Source organism: Gymnoscopelus microlampas (genome assembly GCF_963454915.1).
Source record: "Gymnoscopelus microlampas genome assembly, chromosome: 18".
NCBI lineage: Eukaryota > Metazoa > Chordata > Actinopteri > Myctophiformes > Myctophidae > Gymnoscopelus > Gymnoscopelus microlampas.
This window is the reverse complement of record NC_139955.1, coordinates 5,654,644-5,676,817: the sequence shown is the minus strand read 5'-3', so window position 1 is coordinate 5,676,817 and position 22,174 is coordinate 5,654,644. Positions and strand designations below refer to the sequence as shown.

The window sequence follows — 22,174 nt, the reverse complement described above, 5'->3', positions numbered from 1 at the left end:
GGTGTTGTAGGCCGTTTGTTAAAAACGTTGATTAAATGCAAAGGGAATTAAACAAATTATGTTTTCACAGAGAATGGTTGGAAATGAATTGGTCTTGACATGAAATGTTTAGATTTTGATATTGTTATTATTATTACGAGTTTTACATTTTAGGAAATGAGAGGCGTTGTTTTTAGTTTTTGTCAATTGAATTCATACACTAAAAGTTGACATTCGCCACACTTTTTATTAGTGTTATTATCTGCTATAAACGTGTGATTTTGTCGGTTTTGAGAGTGAAATGCTCTTGTATAGATGTGGCCCTGTGGTCCATAACTTGACCACAGGACAGCCATGTCATATCTTACAAATGTGTCGTTATCGACACCTTGCCAAAGTGGTTAACGGTTGATTAGGATTTATCTAACTAAGCGATTGGCGTTTCCACGACCAATGGCGGAATCCCTCATGACTTAATGAATATGTGTGTTTGACCTGTCCTGTCCAGGTGCTAACGTGAACAGAGCGACGGCTAATAACGACCACACCGTGGTGTCTCTGGCCTGCGCTGGCGGACATCTGGCTGTGGTGGAGCTACTGCTGGCGCATGGGGCAGATCCTACACACAGACTCAAGGTAACACGCACACACACACACACACACACACACACACACACACACACACACACACACACACACACACACACACACACACACACACACACACACACACACACACACACACACACACACACACACACACAGATTGAATGTACTTGAACTGTTATGTTTTTACTTTTTTAAATGATTTGTTTTGTAACATTCAACCACACAGACAGCACAGACAATACACTCCCAAAAAATACCCAAAAGCACATAAGACAAAACACCATTTTATCAAAAGCAACAACAAAAACACAGAAAAAAACCCATGAAAAACAATCCGTCAAATACATATTCACTTTACATCACCGCCACAACAAGACCATCATTATAAAATACAGAGCTTAGAAAACATAACTGACAGAATGGATAAACTGTTATTGATCCCGTGGGGTAATTCAGGTGTCGCAGCAGCAACAGCAGTAAGATTGAAACACTGGATAGCTGCAGTAAGGAGTACAGGGATAAGAATAAGTTCTAATAAATAGACTTAAAGGAGCTACACCATGAATTTTAAAAATAATAATAATATTTGATATCATATTGTTTATGTCCCTCAAACGTTTTTCAAAAGGTTTGAGCCTAAATCAAGCCTCAGATATACTCATTCCAACTAACTTCTCTCTGGCTTATAAAGCACTTTCACCTGCAATACCACATTGTCCTGTTTGGCACGGGGCGCTATTGAGCCAGTTTGTATGCATGTCATGTCCTGGTTCTGTGTGGAAAAAGTAAAAAAATAAAATAAGAAACATTTAAAAAAATGAAAAAAAAATGTTTTTTTTTTTTTTTTTTTTTTTTTTTTGGGTTAGAACTGAAAAACGGGAGGAATTGTTCCCAGACGTGACGTAGGGTGGGGGAACAAATCTGACGGACTGTTTTCAGACCAATTTACATGAAAACCACAGATAGCCTATGAAAGCCTGCATGCTCGAAGTCGGGTATTTGTTGGAACAGAAGAAAGGTGGGGGAGACCAAAAACAGACAAAAATGAAGAAAAAGTTAAAATTCATGGTGTAGACCCTTTAAGAGTCTGACCATAGCCATCTGCACTATTATATCAATAAATATGTACAGTCAATCACCAGTGAATATCGTTGCTGTCGGGTGGAAACCTTGTATGTCCAAAAGCGTTCTTTAAAAAAAAAAAAAAAAAAAGAATAGCTGAACTACAAGCTCACGTGTCACATTGCGACACGTTGTGGAACTTGTAGATCTGCTATTGTCACTACTTTTGTATGTTTTGACATGAAAAAAAGATACAAAGTTTAAATATGGAGAGATGAGGTTTCTGCCCGACAGTGAATATAATGATTACACATACAATCTATCAACAATGAAACATTTACAGCAGTTAGCCAAACATGCATCTGTCATGGTTCTGTAGTGTATATTACCTGTGGTTTGTATGTGCCAAGCAGGAGTCATTAATTCAATAACAGAGCAGGGGGCTTGGTTATGGAGTTTAATGGCTACTGGCACAAAGAACTGACCAAGTCACTTTGTTTTTTTGTACCCGGGGATGATGTGTCTGTGGCTGAAAGTGCTCTTCATTACACCTAGCTCATCATTGAAGCGATTATACACTTGAATAATAAAGGAATACTGATGTAGATAATTGTTAATTATTGACATTTGTTTTTTTTATTTTGGGATGTTTACAAGATATATTGTGTTTATACACATTTTAAATCATGGAATATGAAACAATCCCCCTCCCCCCAAAATGACTGTACAGAATTGCAACTCTTCCAAATATACCCATGTTTTCCTGCATTTGTAAACCACCCTCCATCCATACGTTTGTGTCGCTAGGATGGTTCGACCATGCTGATAGAAGCTGCTAAGGGAGGACACACCAACGTGGTGTCCTACCTGCTGGACTACCCCAACAACGTCCTGTCTGTCCCCGCCCCCGACCTGTCCCAGCTCACGCCTCCCTCGCAAGACGCCTCTCAGGTAAGCGGAGAACCCTCGACGTTGCCCGATGGCCCGGGCTGCAAGATGTTTCCAGAGCCATTTGGCCCGAGTGGCGACCAGGCTAGAAGATTTCTTTCCATCGTCTTAACCACTTAATCCCTATATACCATGTTGAAGGCCGAATAGCGAAAATAGCCGTCTACTAGCTTCCAAAGTGTCGCATTGTGAGCTAGTATATTGTTTTTATTTGACTAAAATGTATTCTTATTTCCTGTTCCGTCGTCTTCTCCCACTGCGATATAGCGTGGAGAAATTAACCACTTAAACCCAGTCTTAGTAAACTGGACCTGAGGGTGGCTCTGTATTTGAGCTGCCTTTTTCAGTCGACTCCAAATATCTTCACCAAAAATAGCCGATCTATAAGTTCACCTGAAGACAATCCCTCTTTAAGTATTTAGCGTGCGTGCATAATGTGCCAGAACTGACACGGCTCCCTTCTTCTCCTGCAGGTTCCTCGTGTCCCATTCCAAGCTCTCGCCATGGTGGTGCCCCCTCAGGAGCCAGACCGCGCCCCTTCAAACATCACCACGCCCCCACCTGTCGCCAGCAAAGGTGACAACCTCACACCTTTATGCCTTAAAATCTTCACATTCATTCACAAAATCTTTTTTTTTTAATAAATCCTAAATATTAGTTTATTTTATTCAGCTTCACATTCTTGCTTTTGTATTTGAATTATTTCTTTGCCGTTCTTTCTATAAATGTATCCGTCTGTTGTTTTTATTTGTTTGCTTGTTTGATCACATTACATTACATTACAGCACATTAATTAACATCCATATCAAATAATATGTGATCTAAACATGTCAAAAAAATTGAAATCTTTAGACCTTGGCAGGTAACAAAATGCAGGAACATTGCAATTGACAATATGCAATACAAATACACAAATGGAGAAAAAAATACATCACAGTTCTGGTTTGCACTGTAGATAACTATATCGTTCACCATAGTCTTTGTTATAGTTGTGGTGCGGACCATCCACATCAACTATATCTTTGCAGTTATATTTCTAGTGCTTGATGTGAACAGCATAAATCATTGTGAGATTTTAGTGTTAACCCATTAAGACCTGGAATTGTGTCATTTTTAGATTTGAGCTAAAAAGCATTATTTTACACTTTGGCTTTTCAAAAATAGCAGATATACAAGCTCATAGCGCGGCACCGAGTGCCGCGCTACGAGCTTGTAGATCTGCTATTTTTGAAAAATCTTGAAAATGTGTGCAAATCTTTGAATATATATATATTTTTAAAGCGAACATTTGTAACTCAAATCTTTGCTTCTGGGGGGTCCCTGGAACAACATATTTTGGTGGGGGTCCGCGGCCAAATACATATCATTTTGGGGGTCCTTGACATGAAAAAGATTGAGCACCACTGACATAGAAACATACGTTTTTCAGAAAAGTTGAGATTTAGGAGACATGTAGAATCGGCTTCAGGTCTCAATGGGGTTAACACAATAAACCTTCTCCGTCCACTCTTTAAGGTGCGTCCAAACAGAGGCAAGCGGCCCTCCAGCCCAGCGGCAGTCCCACCTCGGCGGGTCGAGGCCCCGAGGTGGAGCCCCTGCCGCCCTTCCACCTGTGCCAGCCTCTGGAGTGCATCGTGGAAGAGACGGAGGGCAAGCTGAACGAGCTGGGCCAGAGGATCAGTGCCATCGAGAAGGCCCAGCTGCAGTCGCTGGAGCTCATCCAGGGGGAGCCGCTCACCAAAGACAAGATCGAGGAGCTGAAGAAGAGCAGAGAGGAGCAGGTGAGGCCACCGGTAGGCTCCGCCCCAAATTTTTGAAAAAGTACATTTTGAAAAGTAGCAAAATGTAGCGACGTTTTGTGTCCATAAAGAAACAGGACACATACGGGGTCTATAAGGGTCTTTTCACCCTTATAGACCATATCAGAATGTTTTATGTAATGTGTGCTCAGAGTTCGTCTATTAACCCATTAAGACCGGAGGCCGTGTCTAAAAAAAATCTAAATCCTAACAGTTTTTTCGTGAATAAAATATTAAAAATCTATTTTCGCGATTTTTCAAAAATAGCAGATCTACAACCTCGTAGCGCGGCACTCGGTGCCGCGCTACGAGCTTGTATATCTGCTATTTTTGAATAGCCAAAGAAATCTAAAGTGACACAGATGCGTTCCAGGTCTAAATGGGTTAAGGCTTCCTTTTGATATATGAATTGTCATTGACTTCATGAGCACCTCTTAACCACCTGGAACCAAGTTGTCACCTTTTGAACTTTGTTCTAATGGTAGAATCACGTTGAAGGGACCAAAGATAAGCATTCACATTTTGGTGAAGTTGTAGATATAATCTCCTCGCTGTCGGGTGGAAACTGTTTGTTTTTTTGTATTTTTATATACAAAAAACATTTAAAAATAGTCAATCTACAAGCTCACAACGCGTCACATCGCGACACGCTTTGAGCTTGTAGATCTGCTATTTTCACTACTTTGAATATGGAGATGTGAGGATTCTGCCCGACCGCGACGATATATTACACAGAGTCTTTAACGTGATACTTTGATAATCCGATAAACGCTAAAGTGTTTTGCGTCTGTCTTGAAGGTGCAGAAGAAGAAGAAGATCTTAAAGGAGCTGCAGAAGGTGGAGCGTCAGCTGCAGCTGAAAACGCAGCAGCAGTTCACCAAAGAGTACATGGAGGCCAAGGGCCTGAAGGAGGAGCAGGAGGCCGGCCAGAGCCAGGGGCCCGGCCCGGGGCCCGGCGCCTTGGGGGCCCTCCCCACCGTGCCGGGGGCCCTAACGCACGCCACCAGCTCCGACACGGACGAGGAGGCACAGCACAGAGACGGCGTCGGACAGGAGGAGGAGCAGCCGGGAGAGGAAGGGGAAGAGGTGAAGTACTCGTGGATTAAAGTTCTCGGTCGCCATTACCGATTTCAGTCATTCGGATTCCATAGGCGCCCAGCTAGTCTTCTATGAAAGCATGTTGCGCAGCGGAAATAGCCGATCTACAAGCTCTCAATGCGTCACAGACGCATTGAGAGCTTGTAGATAAGCTATTATTATTCAAAAAATGTAAAGAGTATTTGAAGTAGTCAAACTAGCGATATGTTTAGAAGCATTTTCCATAAAACGTAATGGTCCGATATTTCATAAATGCAAAAGTTATATTAAAGCCTCAGTCAGTGATTTCTTCACATGGTTGGCAGTATGTAGAACAGCAGGGCCAATATGACTAAAACATCATCATTTTACATGTTAGCTTATTGTTTAAGAAACGGCGTCAGTCACACATTATGACTTGCAAAATGTTATCAGTTGTGAGATTTTATTTTTGCTTTAATCCCTGACTACTGCTGAGTGTACTTGTATGTCCAAAACAGTTACTTTTCAGGAAATTGTGGAAAAAAAGAAAGAACCTATGTTCCAATTCAGCTTGGGATCCGGAACCGGAGGAACCGGATCCAGCATTGGGGAACCGGAATCGGTTCCCTCACATTTGGAACCGTTTACTCCAGTTTGTCACACTGTCAGAGCTGGTATGTGGACTTCACGTCTGCTATACAATTACAATACCGGTGGTTCTCAAAACGTTTTCATTTCAAGGATCGCCGCCATAACTCTGAGAGTGCACACGTGAAAGTTGGAACCGTAAGGGTCCATTTGGTTCCATGTGTACACTCTCAGAGTTACAGACCTCTAAGGGTCCATTTGGAACCATTAAAGGAAACCGTTCAGGAATTTGACCGTTCAGAGGGAATCGCTAACGAACTGGATATCGTTAAAATCCTAAAGGATCCCAAACCCTAGTTCCAATGGATCCAATGCAGTTGTTATTTAGGCACAAGCTCTTGTTAATGCTCTCCATTGGTTAAATATACTGCTCAAAGAAATGTAGGGAACACTTTGATCCTTTAATTATTTTGAGTGTTCATGAACTGTGTACATACTGCTAACAAAAACTGCTCAAAAGAATAGGCTCTATGCACAGCAGCCATATTGGAAAGAAATTGGGCCTCTTCTTACTTCCTTCACAAGTGTTACCAACGATACTAATGAAGGCTCTGTTCCATTCTGGTCAGGGTGCTGATATCGTGCATGTTGGCTCACTAGAAACACTCCATTTTGGTTCCCAAATGGCCCCTTATGGTGGGTGTGTAACTCTCAGAGTTATGGGGGTCCTTGAAAATAAGAGACCACTGTGCCACACTAAATGGAACAGAGCCTTAATTAGTATTATTGGTAACACCTGTGAAGGTGCTGTGCATAGAGCCTATTGAGGGATCAAAGTGATGATATTTGACGCGTGTCGTGTTGTAAAACATGCTTAAGTCGGAAGGTGCTTGGGTGGCGCGGGGGGTAACGTTCCTGCCCACCACCGCAGAGACTAGGGGCTCGAATCCTCCACGGCGCCTCAGGCCTGGCTGGGGCGTCTCTGTACGAACACCCATTGGCTGCTGGGAGGTCGATCTCTGTCGCCGCACCGGCGACTCTCCCATTCAGTGGGGCGTGAAACTGGGAGGAATAGTGTGTTCCTCCACACGCGCTACATCCTCCTGGTGAAACTCCTCACTTGTCGGGTGAAAAGAAGCAGCCTTCATGTAACGCTTGTCGGAAGAGACAAGAGAAGAGAGTTTTGAGGGACTAGAGCTAGAGCACTGGTTCTGAAAGAAGGGTCCGGGCGGGGACCACCAGGGGACAATTATATTTCGAGACCCTGGGAGTTAGATTAACAGACATCATTTTACAGTGTAGATTGGTGTTCTAGAGCAGTGGTTTTCAACCTTTTTCATGCCAAGGACCCCTATATACATTTGGCCGCGGACCCCGCATTTGAAAATGTTTTGTGCCAGGGACCCCCAGAAGCAAAGATATCGTCTAATTTTCGCTTTTAAAAATATAAGTATCCAAAGATTATGCACACTTTTTTCATTTTTTTTTCAAAAATAGCAGATCTTCACGCTATGTTAACTAATTTCGCTGGGGACCCCCTGGTACTCCCTCAAGGACCACTGGTGGTCCCCGGACCACTGGTTGAAAACCACTGTCCTAGAGGTAGAAATATGTATCAAATGGCGGTCTGTGGGGAATCGGGAATTGGCATGATGACTAAATTGGGAGAAAAAGAAAAAAACACAAGATGCTAATGTTGAATCTGTCCTCCGCACTGGTTCAGGAGGAAGAGGACGACGACGACGATGAGGACGACGAGGAAGAGGAGGAGGAAGGCTCGGAGGAGGAGGACGAGGAGGAGGCGGAAGGCGAAGACGTGGACTACGCCAAGCTGCCTCAGGTGGACACCATCCTGTACCGAGACGGACAGCAGCCGCCTCTTCCCCCGTCGCCCCAGACGTTGCAGCAACAGCAGCAGCAGCAGCCCCAACCTCCGCCCCTGCCTCTCCAGGCCGCCTTCGTCCCCATCCAGCCCCTACCGGACTACAACCCCGCGGAATACCCGGGCAGCACCAGCCCCGAGCTGCAGAGGGTGCTGGCGGGGCAGCAAATGCTGGGGCAACAGCAGCAGCCGGTGCCGGGTCAGCAGTTGGCCGGGTTAGGACCGGGCATGCTGGCCCAGCAGCAGGCCCCAGACGGACTCATGGTGGCTACGCCCGCACAGACACTCACAGACACGCTGGATGACATCATGGCAGGTCAGTGTGTGTGCGCGTGCGCTAGGTATTGTTATACTTGTGAGGGCCCAGATGTCCCCGCAAAGTATAGTAGAATTTAACCCATTAAGACCTGAGGTCTAAAAAAAAATTCGAAAATTCTAAATCCTTTTCTCACGTTTTTTCAAAAATAGCAGATCTACAAGCTCGTAGCGCGGCACTCGGTGCCGCGCTATGAGCTTGTATATCTGCTATTTTTGAATAGCCAAAGAAATCTTAAGTGACACTGATGCGTTCCAGGTCTAAATGGGTTAAGAAATCGACCGTGTAGGAAAAATAATTCTATCGTGGACCCCAGAAAAGAAGTGTTGTTTTCATGGTTAACAGATGTTTAGGGTTAAGGCTACAATTAGGAAAAGATTGGGGATATGGGGTCAGGGTTGGTATTAGACATTTAGTGGTTAGGTATAGTAGTTGGGGATTGTGGTTAAGGTTAAAAATTACCCCCCCAAAATATGTACAAAATTGCATGTATTATGAAGTTTGGAGTTTTGTTTGTTGAAGGTGATTGAAGTTGAATTTTTTAAAGTTGCTGCACTGTAGTGTATTTTCAACTAACTTGGCATCAAACAACACTTTTATTTATATCCTTTAGTTTGTTTATTTATTTATTAGATAGCGTATAGCATAGAAACAAGGAACTGAGGGAAAGACGCACTATATCCGGTCAGCTACTGGTGCGCCCTTGAACACATTTTCAGTTGAAAATGCATAAATGTTTGCTACAAAGGGTTTAAGGTGTTGTTTCTCTGCGTTGCAGCTGTGAGCAACCGTGTGCCCATGTTGAACACTACCACCTCCCCCACGCCCCTGTCCCAGCCGCCCTCGCAAACGCCCACCAACATGGCCTCGCCCCCCGCCGTCCTGCCCCTCTACCCCTCCGTTGACATTGACGCACATGTAAGTCCTCGAGCCATCGACACAACACAACGCTTCAAGCGCTAACAAAAGTTTGTATGTACATGCATGCCTGTTGAATGACTTAACATGTTTTGTTTTGTTTCGTTTTTCCCTCTACTGCAGACGGAGAGTAACCATGACACTGCGTTAACGCTGGCCTGCGCTGGGGGACACGAGGAGCTGGTGTCTGTCCTCATCGCGCGAGGAGCCAACATCGAACACCGGGACAAGAAAGGTAGGACACCACGCACTCCGTGCCTTCGGCTTGGCCGGGTGTATATATGAACACAATTAAAAGAATAGCATGTTCCCCCGTGACACAACTGTACAGTATCATAAAGATCACTAAACATACAGTGCAGTTCATCAGTTAGGCAGCTACCTCATTGAACACTTTAATATAAAACGACCACTAAAAGTGTTCCTCAGCCTATCCTGGGCAGAGAATGACCCTCGTACTGTAGTATGGTGCATAGTTTTTTCTTTGTACGTTGTTCTGTGACAATCTCCAAAGAGTTGGGGGGTAATTCCAATAATGGAACAAGGCTTTTTGATTGACTTAATTGAGTGTTTTGCTATCTTCTGTAATGTAATCAGCCGTAATACTGCCACCCCAGCAAATACTAAAATGCTCTGATAATGAACACTGACATTAAAAGATCTTTGTTTCCATAGGAAGAAAAGTCTAGACTGGCCTAACTGTTTTTCCCCATCCTATTAGGTCTAACTAGCACACAATTAGATGGCTAGAATTACCTGGAAATTAGGTAAATTACGACTGGGGATAAAAAACACAAAAATGCAATTTTAGTTCAGATAGAGAACAGCAAGTGTAAGGGGTGTGATTTGTCCCAAAACATGACATGTATTTCCAATACACGACTTTTGTTTTTCAATGTTGGGTTGGACTGGTTGGGAATTTCACGTTTTGGGACACCATGTTTTTTCTTAGGTTACGTTGCGGACGTGACGCGTCCATACATGGAGACCATTTGAAACTAGATTTTGTGGAAACTGGAAAATCTAGGTGTGAAGGCTGCATAGCGGCCTGAACATAATGGTATAAAATAAAAATCACAAAAATGTCTGCTCCCCTTTCAGGTTTCACCCCTCTGATCCTGGCTGCCACCGCCGGCCATGTAGGGGTGGTGGAGGTCCTCCTGGACAAAGGGGGTGACATCGAGGCCCAGTCGGAGAGAACCAAAGACACCCCACTCTCTCTGGCCTGTTCTGGGGGAAGGCAGGAGGTAAATCCACTTTTAAAAACTCTTTGAGTTCACCGATTTCAACCAGGCGTCTCCGGTTTTCGGGCATGAAATTATAGGCAAAAGCCTAGCCATACATAGCCTGGAATCCAGACAGATTCGCTCCGTTCAGCTGCCTTTTATTTTTTTCACTTCGCTTCTCAGTCTGGGAAGCTAGACACAGATGATTCTGATTGGTCTGTGGGCGGGCTTATTGTGATTCGTCCAATCAGCAATGACGTGACTACGTAATAGGTGACGTTCAGAGTTCTTGAGACGGCCAGACTGACAAGCGAAGTAAAAAAAAAGTCTGCTTAACTCATTTAGTGCCTATGACGTCTGAGACGTCACGTTTTTCATAAGCCCAGAGTGCCAATGACGTCTGAGACGTCATGAATAAAAAAATAATTAAAAATTTCACAAACATTTTTTTTTTTTTTTTTTGAAAAAAAATGTCCAGAACCCAAGATATCATGGTTTGAAGATTTGCTGCTCCATTCACTTCTTGTTTAACATCTTACTGAAAAAAGGCTGTATCTCGCTTCCTAAGCACTTTTTTTTTTACAATGTATTTTTGGCTCTGGCACAGGGGTGATATAGCCAGAAATATTTTTGGCACTGAATGAGTTAACAGAGCTAATCAGTCTGGATTCCAGCCTAAGCCATCCAGTCTGTGTCAAAGTGTTGTAGGTCTAGTAAAATCGGCAGCACACTCAGAAATTCTTGCTAATGAAGTACAGCATAATGTTGTGCCAAAGCATAATATAGTATTAATGTTGCTATAAAGTGCTGAATATACTGGTATTGGAACACGGAGCGTTGTGTCTTGTGTGCGGTCAGGTGGTGGAGTTGCTGTTGCTGCGGGGAGCCAATAAGGAACACCGTAACGTCTCCGACTACACGCCTCTGAGCCTGGCGGCCTCCGGAGGCTACGTCAACATCATCAAGATCCTCCTCAACGCCGGGGCTGAGATCAACTCCAGGTGAGCAGCAACATGTTCTGTTTAGTTTACTAAAAGAACTCCTGCAAGGACTGTTGTATTAATAGAGGATCTGTATTTGTACTCGCATTTGAAGAAGCATGCCATTTTTCTTCTTCTTTGCAAGATACACATTGAACATTGACACCTATCCATTTTTTTACTGCTTGGCTCCCACAGGGCGAGCTGTATAGAACAGTTCTTTTCAAACCAAATGGACCCTACAGGTCTGTAGGAATGGAACCAAATGAACCCTTATGAGTCCATTTGGTTCCATTTGTACGTTGTCAGAATTATGGGGGTCAGTGGTCTAATGCATACCAAACTGGCCGTCTTTAAAATGAAGTTTGAGAACCACTGGTATGTGACAAATTTTAACATTTGCCCCTCAAACCATAATACATTACTTTTGTCAAACTGAACGGATCATGACACATCATGCTGTCATGACAGGGCGTAAAGCTACACCCAACCTGATCCAGATAATCCTCTTCTACCCTCCTTGGCGTTCTCTGTGCATAGTAAAGGATCAAAGAGATGATTTCTTTGATCATTTAACTCATTTAAAATGTCTTGTGTGTGTGTGTGTAGGACTGGCAGTAAGCTGGGCATCTCTCCTCTGATGCTGGCGGCCATGAACGGCCACGTCCCAGCAGTCAAGCTGTTGCTGGACATGGGCTCCGACATCAACGCCCAGATCGAGACCAACCGCAACACGGCTCTCACCTTGGCCTGCTTCCAAGGGCGCGCCGAGGTCGTGAGTCTGCTGCTGGACCGCAAGGCCAACGTAGAGCACCGCGCTAAGGTGAGACAGTCTGCTGGTATCGCTAATTTACGGGATGTAGCTCGCAATGTGTCGCACCGTGACCTACTGTGAGTTTGCAGATCTGAGCTATTTATACTGTTTTTTTGCATTACACCGACTTAATGGTTAATCACTACAAGACCTCTCCCAATTGTTTTTTTCTTTGACCACAAGGTTAATATGTAATTTAGGTTGCAGTTCACACAAACAGCTCAGACACGTTGCAAAACAAAGGACACAAATATATATATGTGTGTGTATGCACACACACACACACACACACACACACACACACACACACACACACACACACACACACACACACACACACACACACACACACACACACACACACACACACAAATAAAAACATTGTTTGGTGCTTGACAGTCTGTAGATGGGTGAATAACTACACCAAGAATAAAAACACTTGTTATTACCCACAACAACAACAATAGAAAATGTAATAAACAAGGATTTCATCCATCACGGTTAGCAGTGTCGCTTCTGCTAACGAACCCTATTGTTAAAGTGTCTAATTAAGGGCATTTAGATAGCATTTAGACTGATGCTAGGTTCTTGGTTTACATCGGATCCTAGTTTACCGGCGCACTAACACTGTCTCTCTCTGCATTTGATTTATTTGTTATGTGCTTATCATCAAGTCGCTCTGGATAAGAGCTTCTGCTTTAATGCCTAAATTGGAGTTGTGCGAAACAATCCGCGTCTTCCTGCTGTTTATACAAATGGCATTGTGTGGTTTTGATCATTGAATGGTTCTCCTCTCCTCTCCATTAGACGGGTCTCACCCCTCTCATGGAGGCGGCGTCGGGGGGCTACGCAGAGGTGGGCCGGGTGCTGCTGGACAAAGGGGCCGACGTCAATGCTCCCCCCGTCCCCTCGTCTCGAGACACCGCGCTCACCATCGCCGCCGATAAAGGTCACTACAAGTTCTGCGAGTTGCTCATCAACAGGTGAGTGCTTCATGCTGCTGCAAACAAGCACGTTATCTTGCTTTGTCTAGAATCACGGGTAGAAAGTAACTAAGTACATTTACTCATGTTTTTTTATACTTTAACCCATTAAGACCTGGAACGCATCTGTGTTTAGATTTCTTTGGCTATTCAAAAATAGCAGATCTACAAGCCCATAACGCGGCACCGAGTGCCACACTATGAGCTTGTAGATCTGCTATTTTTGAAAAATTGAGAAAATGTGCAAATCTGTGAATATGTATTATTTTAAAGCGATTTTTAACTCGAATCTTTGCTTCTGGGGGGTCCCTGGAACCAAATATTTTGAGATGGGGGTCCGCGGCCAAAAACATATCATTTTGGGGGTCCTTGACATGAAAAAAGAGAGATATAGAAACGTACGTTTTTAAGAATACTGTTGGGATTTAGGAGACATGTAGAATCGGCTTCAGGTCTTAATGGGTTAAGTAAAACGAATAGTACTTCTTCCACCACTGCCTACTGTGCCTAGAATGGAGTTCTCCTCTTGGCGTTTCATCCCACTATAGCCTGATTTATACTTGGTTGCACACCGCTGTCGCCCATCGCCGAGACAAATTGTGAGCTTGTAGATCGACTATTTTCGGTATGCAATAACGCATAACTCAGGCTTCTCTCTCCTCGCATGAAGGCCCTCTGGCATACAGTCATACATGTTTTGTGGGCTTCCTTGACATCTTACCCATGATAACCGCCTCCTCTCCTTCCAGGGGTGCTCACATCGACGTGCGCAACAAGAAAGGGAACACGCCTCTCTGGCTGGCGGCCAACGGCGGCCATTTTGACGTGGTCCAGCTCCTGGTGCACGACAGTGCGGACGTGGACGCAGCCGATAACCGCAAGATCACCCCGCTCATGGCTGCCTTTCGCAAGGTTCGCTCTCAACACACAAAAAAAACATTTGATGTGGTGTAGGGCTACGACTCTCGATAATGTTCTTACTGAATATTCTATTGATTACTTTTTTTTTTATTCATCTTATGAAAACAGCTGGATGAAATGAACAGAAATGTCATATTTCCATCATTGCTTCCACGTCATTGTCCAATCTCTTAAGCGCTTAAAACCGACTCTTAGGGAATTTTGGGGAAAAAACGTTATTTTCGAAGAATAAAAAAAACAAAACACTGATAGCAGATCTACACACTGCTTATAGAAAAGAAAAATTGCTATCAAGCTATTTGTCATGTCTCCCCTGTGCAATTTTAGTTTACATAGCCTAAAAGACAAATAGAAATGTCATTTTTATTTATTATGTTCCCATTTTCAATGCCAAAAACGTATATCAAATCATTAGTTGCACATTTATCGTCGATTAACTTGTCATGATCGTGACAGCTCTAATGCCATGCTGACTACTTGCCTTGTCCTTAGGGGGTCAGGCTAATTAGTGGAAAACGAGCGCTGCCGTCCCAACATATGACTCCAACATGTGATTCTTCATCCTGTCCAGTGGCATAAAGTGTTATTGGTGGAACATGGCTCTGGTGTCTAATCAATTCGACTTTGAACGTTTCCAGGGTCACGTGAAGGTGGTGCAGTACTTAGTGAAGGAGGTCAACCAGTTTCCTTCAGATATCGAGTGCATGAGATACATCGCCACCATCGCTGACAAGGTAGGATGGAGGGGACACCTTTATATGTATTAACACACCACACAGGAATAGAGTATTTTGTCTCCAAAGCTGTTACTTTTCAGGATTTAAATTCAAAAGTATGAAAAGTAGCAGATCTACAAGCTCGAAACGTGTCGCTTCGCGCCACGTTTCGAGCTTGCGGATCTGCTCATTTTGATACTTTTGTGTGACGCTGTAGTATGATCAAGTAGGGCATTAATTTGCAAAAAACACAAAAAGTTTAAATGTGGAGATAAGAGCTTTCTTCCTGACTGCAACTATTTGTTCTGATTAAATGTAATGAGCCACTGACTAGGCCTTTAAAAACCATACAGGGCCTTTTGAATGATGACTGGCTTCCTGCCAGTAAATGTATGTACATTCATTAGCAATTGCCCTCCCCAGGAATGGAACATTAGCATTGCACTTGTACCAATATATTGGTTCAATGTAGGAATTGGACCTTTTTATTGAATACAAACGGGACATTGCTAATAAGTTTTAATTCAGAAATGGTAGTGACCGATAATTATATAAAAATATATCCATTATTATATATTGCATTGCTTACATAATTCTGATTCATTGTTGGTTATGTGAAATAATGTTAATAAAAGCTGTTGCTTAAGGCTATATGTTTATGCACATTGCCAATGCACATTGGCTGATTTAATTTACCAGTGGTAGTGACGGATAAATATATATAAATATATTGCATCGCTAATGATAATCTGTTTGAAAGATCCACTTTTATCTGTTCATTGTTCATTATGTGAAAGAATGTTGCAATTGAAGCAGTTCCTTTTATTCTGTATATTGCTAAATGTAATGAAGGCAGAATAACCCTAACCCTAGACTTGTTTTGCCAGGGCTCTAATGGGTCATTAAATAACAAAATATCAGTATCAGCCAATGAGAGTATTTGAGAAATCGTCCCACAATCGGTGCATCACTATTAACCCTGCTTTTCCAGGAGCTGTTGAAGAAGTGCCACCAGTGCATGGAGACCATCGTCAAAGCCAAAGACCAGCAGGCAGCCGAGGCCAACAAGAACGCTAGCATCCTGCTCAAGGAGCTGGACCTGGAGAAGGTAAAACAATGGAGACCTGGACTAGCTTTTAGGGCTGCACCATTATTTTCTCAGTATTTAGCATTCTACTGATTTTACTTTTTTCATTAATTGAATAATCGCGAAGCGCATGTTTAAAAAAAAATAATGATAATAAAAAAAAAATCTATAAGCTCACAACACGTCGCATTGTGAGCTTGCAGATCTGCTATTTATTTCCGCTCACCCTGAACCGCGTGTTGAATGTGTTTTCGGCACAACAGTCAAGAGAGGAGAGCAAGAAGCAGGCCTTGGCCGCCAAGCGGGAGAAGCGCAAGGAGAAACGCAAGAAGAAGAAGGAGGAGCAGAAGAGGAAGCAGGAGGAGGAGGAGGAGCAGAAGACGAAGGACGAGTACGCCGAGATGCAGGAGCTGAAGGAGGACTCTGCTGAAGGTAAAGAATGGATCGAAAAAGCCTCTCTCCCAACCTGCTGGTTTGGGCTTTTCTAAGACTTGAGGGCTCTTCTTACTTCCTTAACAGGTGTTACCAATAATACTAATTAAGGCTCTGTTCCATTCTGGTCTCAAAGTGTGGTCCAGGGACCCTCATGGTTCCTTGAGGGGGTTCCAAATGGCCCCTTACGGGTGTGTAACTCTGAGAGTGTACAAATGGAACCAAATGGACCCGTAAGGGTCCATTTGGTTCCATTTGTACACTCTCAGAGTTATGGGAGTCCTTGAAATTAGAAAGTTGAGAACCACCGTGCTACACTAAATGGAACAGAGCCTTCATTAGTATCATTGGTAACACCTGTGAAGGCCCAATTTCCTTCCAATATGGCTGCTGTGCATATAGCCTATTGGTTCTGCAATGCAGTCATTTCTTTTTACATTTCTGAATTGTTCCCACCCGGTTTTAGCCTCAACATTGAATCTGAATTTAACCAGACGTGTCCATACTCCGTAGGACTCCGTTAAGGTCCATGTGCAAATGAACGAGTTAACAGCACTTTTTGTTGCATTAAACAATTCGACACCCTCTCTCTCCCACACACAGAAGCAGACGTTCCCATCGAGCCTCCCAGTGCCACCACCACCACCACCATCGGCATATCTGCCACCTCCACCACTTTCACCACCGCTTTCGGGAAGAAGCGAGCCAGCGTAGCCGCCGCGCCCAGCGCCAACCGCAAGAGCAAGAAGAACAAGACCAAGGACTCCTCGCCCAACGAACCAATCATATTACAAGACCCGCAGGTAACCGCCATGTTTTTTTTTTTTTTTTTTTTTTTACAGTTTTATTAGTGAAATTATGCCTGGCAGATGACAGCCTTTTGTTGACGGTTTCCAGCTGACGACGATATAGGGTGCAACAGTTAATCGAACTAGTCAATATAATCAATATATCTCTGCTGTCCGGCAGGAACCACCTAACTCCAAAATGTTCATTTTTCAGGAAATGGGGGGGAAAAAAAGTGGTGTTAGGAGGTTTTGTTCGTCATTGATAAGAACAGCTGAATGGATCTCCAAGCTCACAATGAGGTTGGAGCCTGGAGTCAGCAAAACCAGCTAACTCCACCCCCCTTTGCTGGAGTTTAGCAGAAAGTTTGAGGAGTTAGCTGGTTTTGTCAGAAGCGCTTTTTAATACTTTTCATTGGTTCGATATTTGTTTTACCAACACACAGACGTAAAGGGTGTTCAATAGCACTGATTTATGGAAAAAAAATGCAAAAGCGGAAAAATGGAGTTAGCTGGTTCCTGCCGGACAGCAACGATATACAAAATGATCAATAATCGGTCAAATCGATTGCATGATTATGCAATTTTGTCCGATATCCGATTAAATGCATGGTCAAATTGTTCGATACGAGATATATATTTGTATTAAAGTCATTGCTAAAATATGTTTATTTTTTTGCTGGTGAAAGTTACAGATGTGCACACGGCGCGTGATATACAATCGTAAGCTTGCCATAAACACACTGTCTTCCATTCTATATCAGTGGTCTGGGGAGAAGTTAACCCATTAAGACCTGAGGCAATTCTTAAAAATGTTTTCTAAATCCTAACAGTTTTCTGAAAAACTTATGTTTCTATATCAGTGGTTCTCAAACTTTTTCATGTCAAGGACCCCCAAAATGATATGTATTTGGCCGCCGACCCCCATCTCAAAATATGTTGTTCCAGGGACCCCCCAGAAGCAAAGATTTGAGTTACAAATGTTCGCTTTAAAAGAATATAAATATATTAATTTGCACACATTTTCTCAATTTTTCAAAAGCTTGTATATCTGCTATTTTTGAATAGCCAAAGTGTAAAATAATGCTTTTTAGCTCAAATCCAAAAATGACCCCGATGCTTCTTCAGGTCTTTAATGGGTTAAACTTGACTTGTGTTTCTGTCCACTCCTAACCCCGCCAGGTGGCGCTAGCGCAGCACAAGGCGGATAAGAACAAGATCCACGGAGAGCCGCGGGGCGGGGGCGGGGGGGTGACGGGAGGCACCAGCGACTCGGACCCCCTGGACAGCACCGACTGCGCCAGCGAGAGCAGCAGCAGCGGGGGCAAGAGCCAGGAGCTCAACTACCTCCCCGATCTCCCCTCGTCCTCCTCCTCGTCCTCCTCATCTTCCTCTTCCTCCTCTTCCTCGGCCCCGTCGGGAATGGCCCCCCCCCACTCTCAGACGCTCCCGCCCGGCCCAGAGAAGAGGCACTGCCCCCCCTCCGCCATCGCGCCGCCGTACAACGACAGCAAGGCGGACAAGGTCACGGTCTCCATCTCCAAACCTACGCAAAAGTGAGTCGGTCGATGCCGCAGCGTTTAGTGACGCGTCAGGGCTGCGATTATTTTCTTTGAGATTATTCTGTCGATTATTTTTTATATACAAGTAAGACGCGCTAACGCGGGAAGCGAACGCAGCTTTCTCAAACTGTCCTCAAACTAAGGCGTTTTCAACTTGCCATTCGGCCTGAATATGCACAAATGACATGGAATTCTTAGATATCCCAATAGATGAACTTGTGTAGATGCTTTTAGATGTGTTATTTTTGACTGTAGCTGCTATATTTCTCTCAGAGGATTGTAATTACTTAGTCACCCAGGGGCAGGCGGATTTCAGCAGTGCACTCTGAGATCTGTCAGCAGCCAATGAGAGCGTGAGTCACATGGGGGCGCGGCTGCACACAGGCAGTGCACACAGACACACAACCCGAGCACGGTTTCATAGTAAGCTCACTTGGCGGCGCACCTCCTTCCGCTGCGTTCGCAATCAGCGATTAGGCTAGTGGATCAGATGTTTGGCTTTAGTGGCCCTTCCTGTGCAGGAGACCTGGGTTTGATTCCTGGGCGTGACATTGGTGCTGTGAAATGGATTAGCAAAGACACATGCATAAAGGTGACCTCCTGTAGTGCGTCCCTAAACGAAGGACACGCATGTCTCAACTCCTCCTTTATTTCAAAAGCAGACGAGTAGGACGTTCATCATAATAAATACCCTAGAGCTGCGTGAAAGGAACTGTGTGAGCATGACTCAAGGAAGCGCGAGCGCCTGTAAGAGGAACACTCAGCCGAGAAACTGATTATATGAGAACGTATTTTCCAAATGTTTTATGAGCATGAGTCGAGATGAATGAGACCAGACTTTTGGCTGGATAGCCTTCATCGGTGCTGATGAATATGGACTTTGATGAATATGGATTTTTATTTCTGAGCGCGACCCTCCATGTTTGGATTTATTAAATGCAGGAGACGACATTCTAGGCCTGTGAAAATGTACTCGGGCCAATACCCCAACAGCAACCTAAAGGGGACACATCCTTTATCCATTCACTATTTGAACTCTACCTTGTCTTCTCGCTTCCCTCAGAGCTCCCGATACGAGCGAGTCGACCCTCAGCTCTCTGCCGTCTCCATTCAAGACCATGTCTCTGCCCGTCACCTCCCCCAACAGCAAGCTCAGCCTCACCAGCCCCAAGCGAGGCCAGAAGAGAGAGGAGGGCTGGAAAGAGGTCGTCAGAAGGTCAGTAAGCAAACTCATTAGCTCGCTTTTGTCATTGATCCCAATAACTCCTCGTACGTACAGCTCCGACACACCTGGCTCTCATTTGCAAGAGCAAATAAGGGCAACACGCCATTGTCCTGACTTGGAAATCCTTCGTCTTTTATCATACCTTGAGGGACGCATGGATTAAAGTTCTCAGTGGCCATGACTGATTTCAGTCATTTGGATTCCATACAAGCCAGCGTGCGTGTCTTCTATGGAAGCATTTCTTGCGGCAAAAATAGCCGATCTACAAGCTCTCCGCATTGAGAGCTTGTAGAAGGGCTATTTCCGGTTATTATTTTAAGATTAGAGCATTTGAAGTGGTCAAAGCAATATGGGTATTTCATACAAAAGCAAAGGTTAAAGCCTCAATCTGGGATTTCTTCACCTGGTTGGCAGTATGAAGAACAGTAGGAGCAATATTACTAAAGCATCATCATTTTAATTGTTTAGGAATTCATGCTAGTGTGGGGGGGGGCTCCTTTCATAATGTTTCACAAATCGCACATTAGGACTTGACCGTACAAACATTTTCAGTCGTGAGATTTGATTTAGCTTTAATCCATGTGGACGCACACAGAGCTCTGTTATCAGAAAATCGGCACAGACACGATCAAATACCGACCCATTCAAACCACTACCTGTCACAGAACTTACTCCAGGTAAATGAGGCAAAATCGGAGATTATTTTATTCCACCCACTCCTTCCAGTCAGAGCTCGGTACCTTGTCTCTCAATGTTAAGCATGCGGCCCGTAACCTGGGTGTGACTTTTTGATCCCGATCTATCCTTTAATTACCACGCCTTACTACACCTACTACTGTAAGTAACAAGCGTTGTTCAGTCTTGTTACTTCCAGTTGAGGAATATTGCCAAAATTAAGACCGTAAAAAGGTCATTCATGCTTTGATCTCATCACGCTTACTGTAATTTACTTTGGCCTCGGCAAAAGAATCCTGTCTCCAGTTGGTACAGAATTCTGCTGCTAGAAAAAAGTGACCATATCACACCCATCTTGGCTGCTCTCAGCTGGTTGCCTGTGAGCTTCAGAAGCGATTTTAAGATCTTACTGATTACTTTGCATAAAGCCCTGCATTGCCAGTCACATTTCGGATATGCTGGTCCCTTTATAAGCAAGTGCGTGGCCTTAGATCCTCAGGTAGGGCCCTCCTGGTCGCTCCTGGTCGCTCCTGAAACTCACATCCTTACTTTTGCGGCCCGGGGCGCCTAGGCTTTGGAACGCCCTCCTACCTGAGGATGTAAGGCTAGCAAAATCAGTGCCTTCTGGAAACACACTTCTAAGTCAAGTGTCTATTATTGTTGTAATGTATTCAGATTTTACTTTGCTGTTTGCCGCTTTGTTTTTATTACCTTGTTCTGTAAAGCACTTTGTAACCTTGTTTGGAAACGCGCAATACAAATAAATTAATTCTCTGTTCTCTGGTTTTCTGTGTCAGATCTAAGAAGCTGTCTGTCCCCGCCTCGGTGGTGTCTCGGATCATGGGCCGAGGGGGCTGCAACATCACAGCCATCCAGGACGTGACCGGCGCTCACATCGACGTGGACAAACAGAAAGACAAGAACGGAGAGAGGATGATCACCATAAGGTAGGACGGGAGCCCTCTGGTGGACAGTAAAGGCAACTGCTGATAAGTGATAAAGTGACAATCTAAAAAAGTAGAACAGTCAATAGTATCCTGTGTCTAGCCTTTATCAAATCCCCAGTTGTTTAAAACAGAAGAATGACAAAGTATTTTTTACGGCGTGGCTCTGCAGGAGTGTAGCCGTCTATATGAGGGTCTGTGTGTCCGGAGACAATCTCGCAAACCGCTGGACCGATCAGTGCCAAATGTCTTGTGCACACTGCCAGTAGGCCACAGACGTACCTCCACTTTTTCACATGTTTTATCATTTTTTAAAATATTTATCTTCAATTTCATAATGCAAGTCAAAGGGGTGCTGATCAATATACATCACAGATATGTCATGGATGACTCGTACTCATACCACCGGTCCCATGTGGATCATGGGTTCCACATGGATTTTTTTCTGAGAAAAGGTTCTGAGACCGCCCATCAGAAGTTCTGAATGTCTTAGTAATGTCTGAATTTGTAGTTAAATCATCTCCCTTTACGAAGTCTTCGGAAGGAGCATATATTGGCCTTAAGACCGGATAGTGTGACAACCACATATTCGATATACCCTGGTTCGGTTACGACTGGAGACCTGTGTTGCATGTCCTTCTCTTTACTTTGGACCACTTCAGTC

At 44.0% G+C, this 22,174-nt stretch overlaps 1 protein-coding gene across 19 annotated transcripts in view; it reads left to right on the top strand.

Annotated features, from left to right (window-relative positions):
- ankhd1 (ankyrin repeat and KH domain containing 1) overlaps window positions 1-22,174 on the top strand; it is a 59,918-nt gene that overhangs the window by 30,012 nt on the left and 7,732 nt on the right. For 8 of the 19 annotated variants that reach the window (XM_084085627.1, XM_084085626.1, XM_084085625.1 and 5 more), the window contains exons 13-33: window positions 488-615; window positions 2,458-2,601; window positions 3,072-3,174; window positions 4,114-4,391; window positions 5,196-5,483; window positions 5,975-6,130; window positions 7,768-8,242; window positions 9,021-9,160; window positions 9,284-9,395; window positions 10,262-10,407; window positions 11,245-11,387; window positions 11,976-12,189; window positions 12,988-13,163; window positions 13,913-14,075; window positions 14,723-14,818; window positions 15,792-15,908; window positions 16,151-16,319; window positions 16,923-17,122; window positions 18,287-18,660; window positions 19,730-19,882; window positions 21,364-21,513. In XM_084085627.1, coding sequence (XP_083941753.1) covers window positions 488-615; window positions 2,458-2,601; window positions 3,072-3,174; window positions 4,114-4,391; window positions 5,196-5,483; window positions 5,975-6,130; window positions 7,768-8,242; window positions 9,021-9,160; window positions 9,284-9,395; window positions 10,262-10,407; window positions 11,245-11,387; window positions 11,976-12,189; window positions 12,988-13,163; window positions 13,913-14,075; window positions 14,723-14,818; window positions 15,792-15,908; window positions 16,151-16,319; window positions 16,923-17,122; window positions 18,287-18,660; window positions 19,730-19,882; window positions 21,364-21,513 — 3,925 coding nt within the window. The remainder of the gene's footprint in view (window positions 1-487; window positions 616-2,457; window positions 2,602-3,071; window positions 3,175-4,113; window positions 4,392-5,195; window positions 5,484-5,974; window positions 6,131-7,767; window positions 8,243-9,020; window positions 9,161-9,283; window positions 9,396-10,261; window positions 10,408-11,244; window positions 11,388-11,975; window positions 12,190-12,987; window positions 13,164-13,912; window positions 14,076-14,722; window positions 14,819-15,791; window positions 15,909-16,150; window positions 16,320-16,922; window positions 17,123-18,286; window positions 18,661-19,729; window positions 19,883-21,363; window positions 21,514-22,174) is intronic. The other 11 variants (XM_084085634.1, XM_084085633.1, XM_084085631.1 and 8 more) reach the window with 5 other exon arrangements.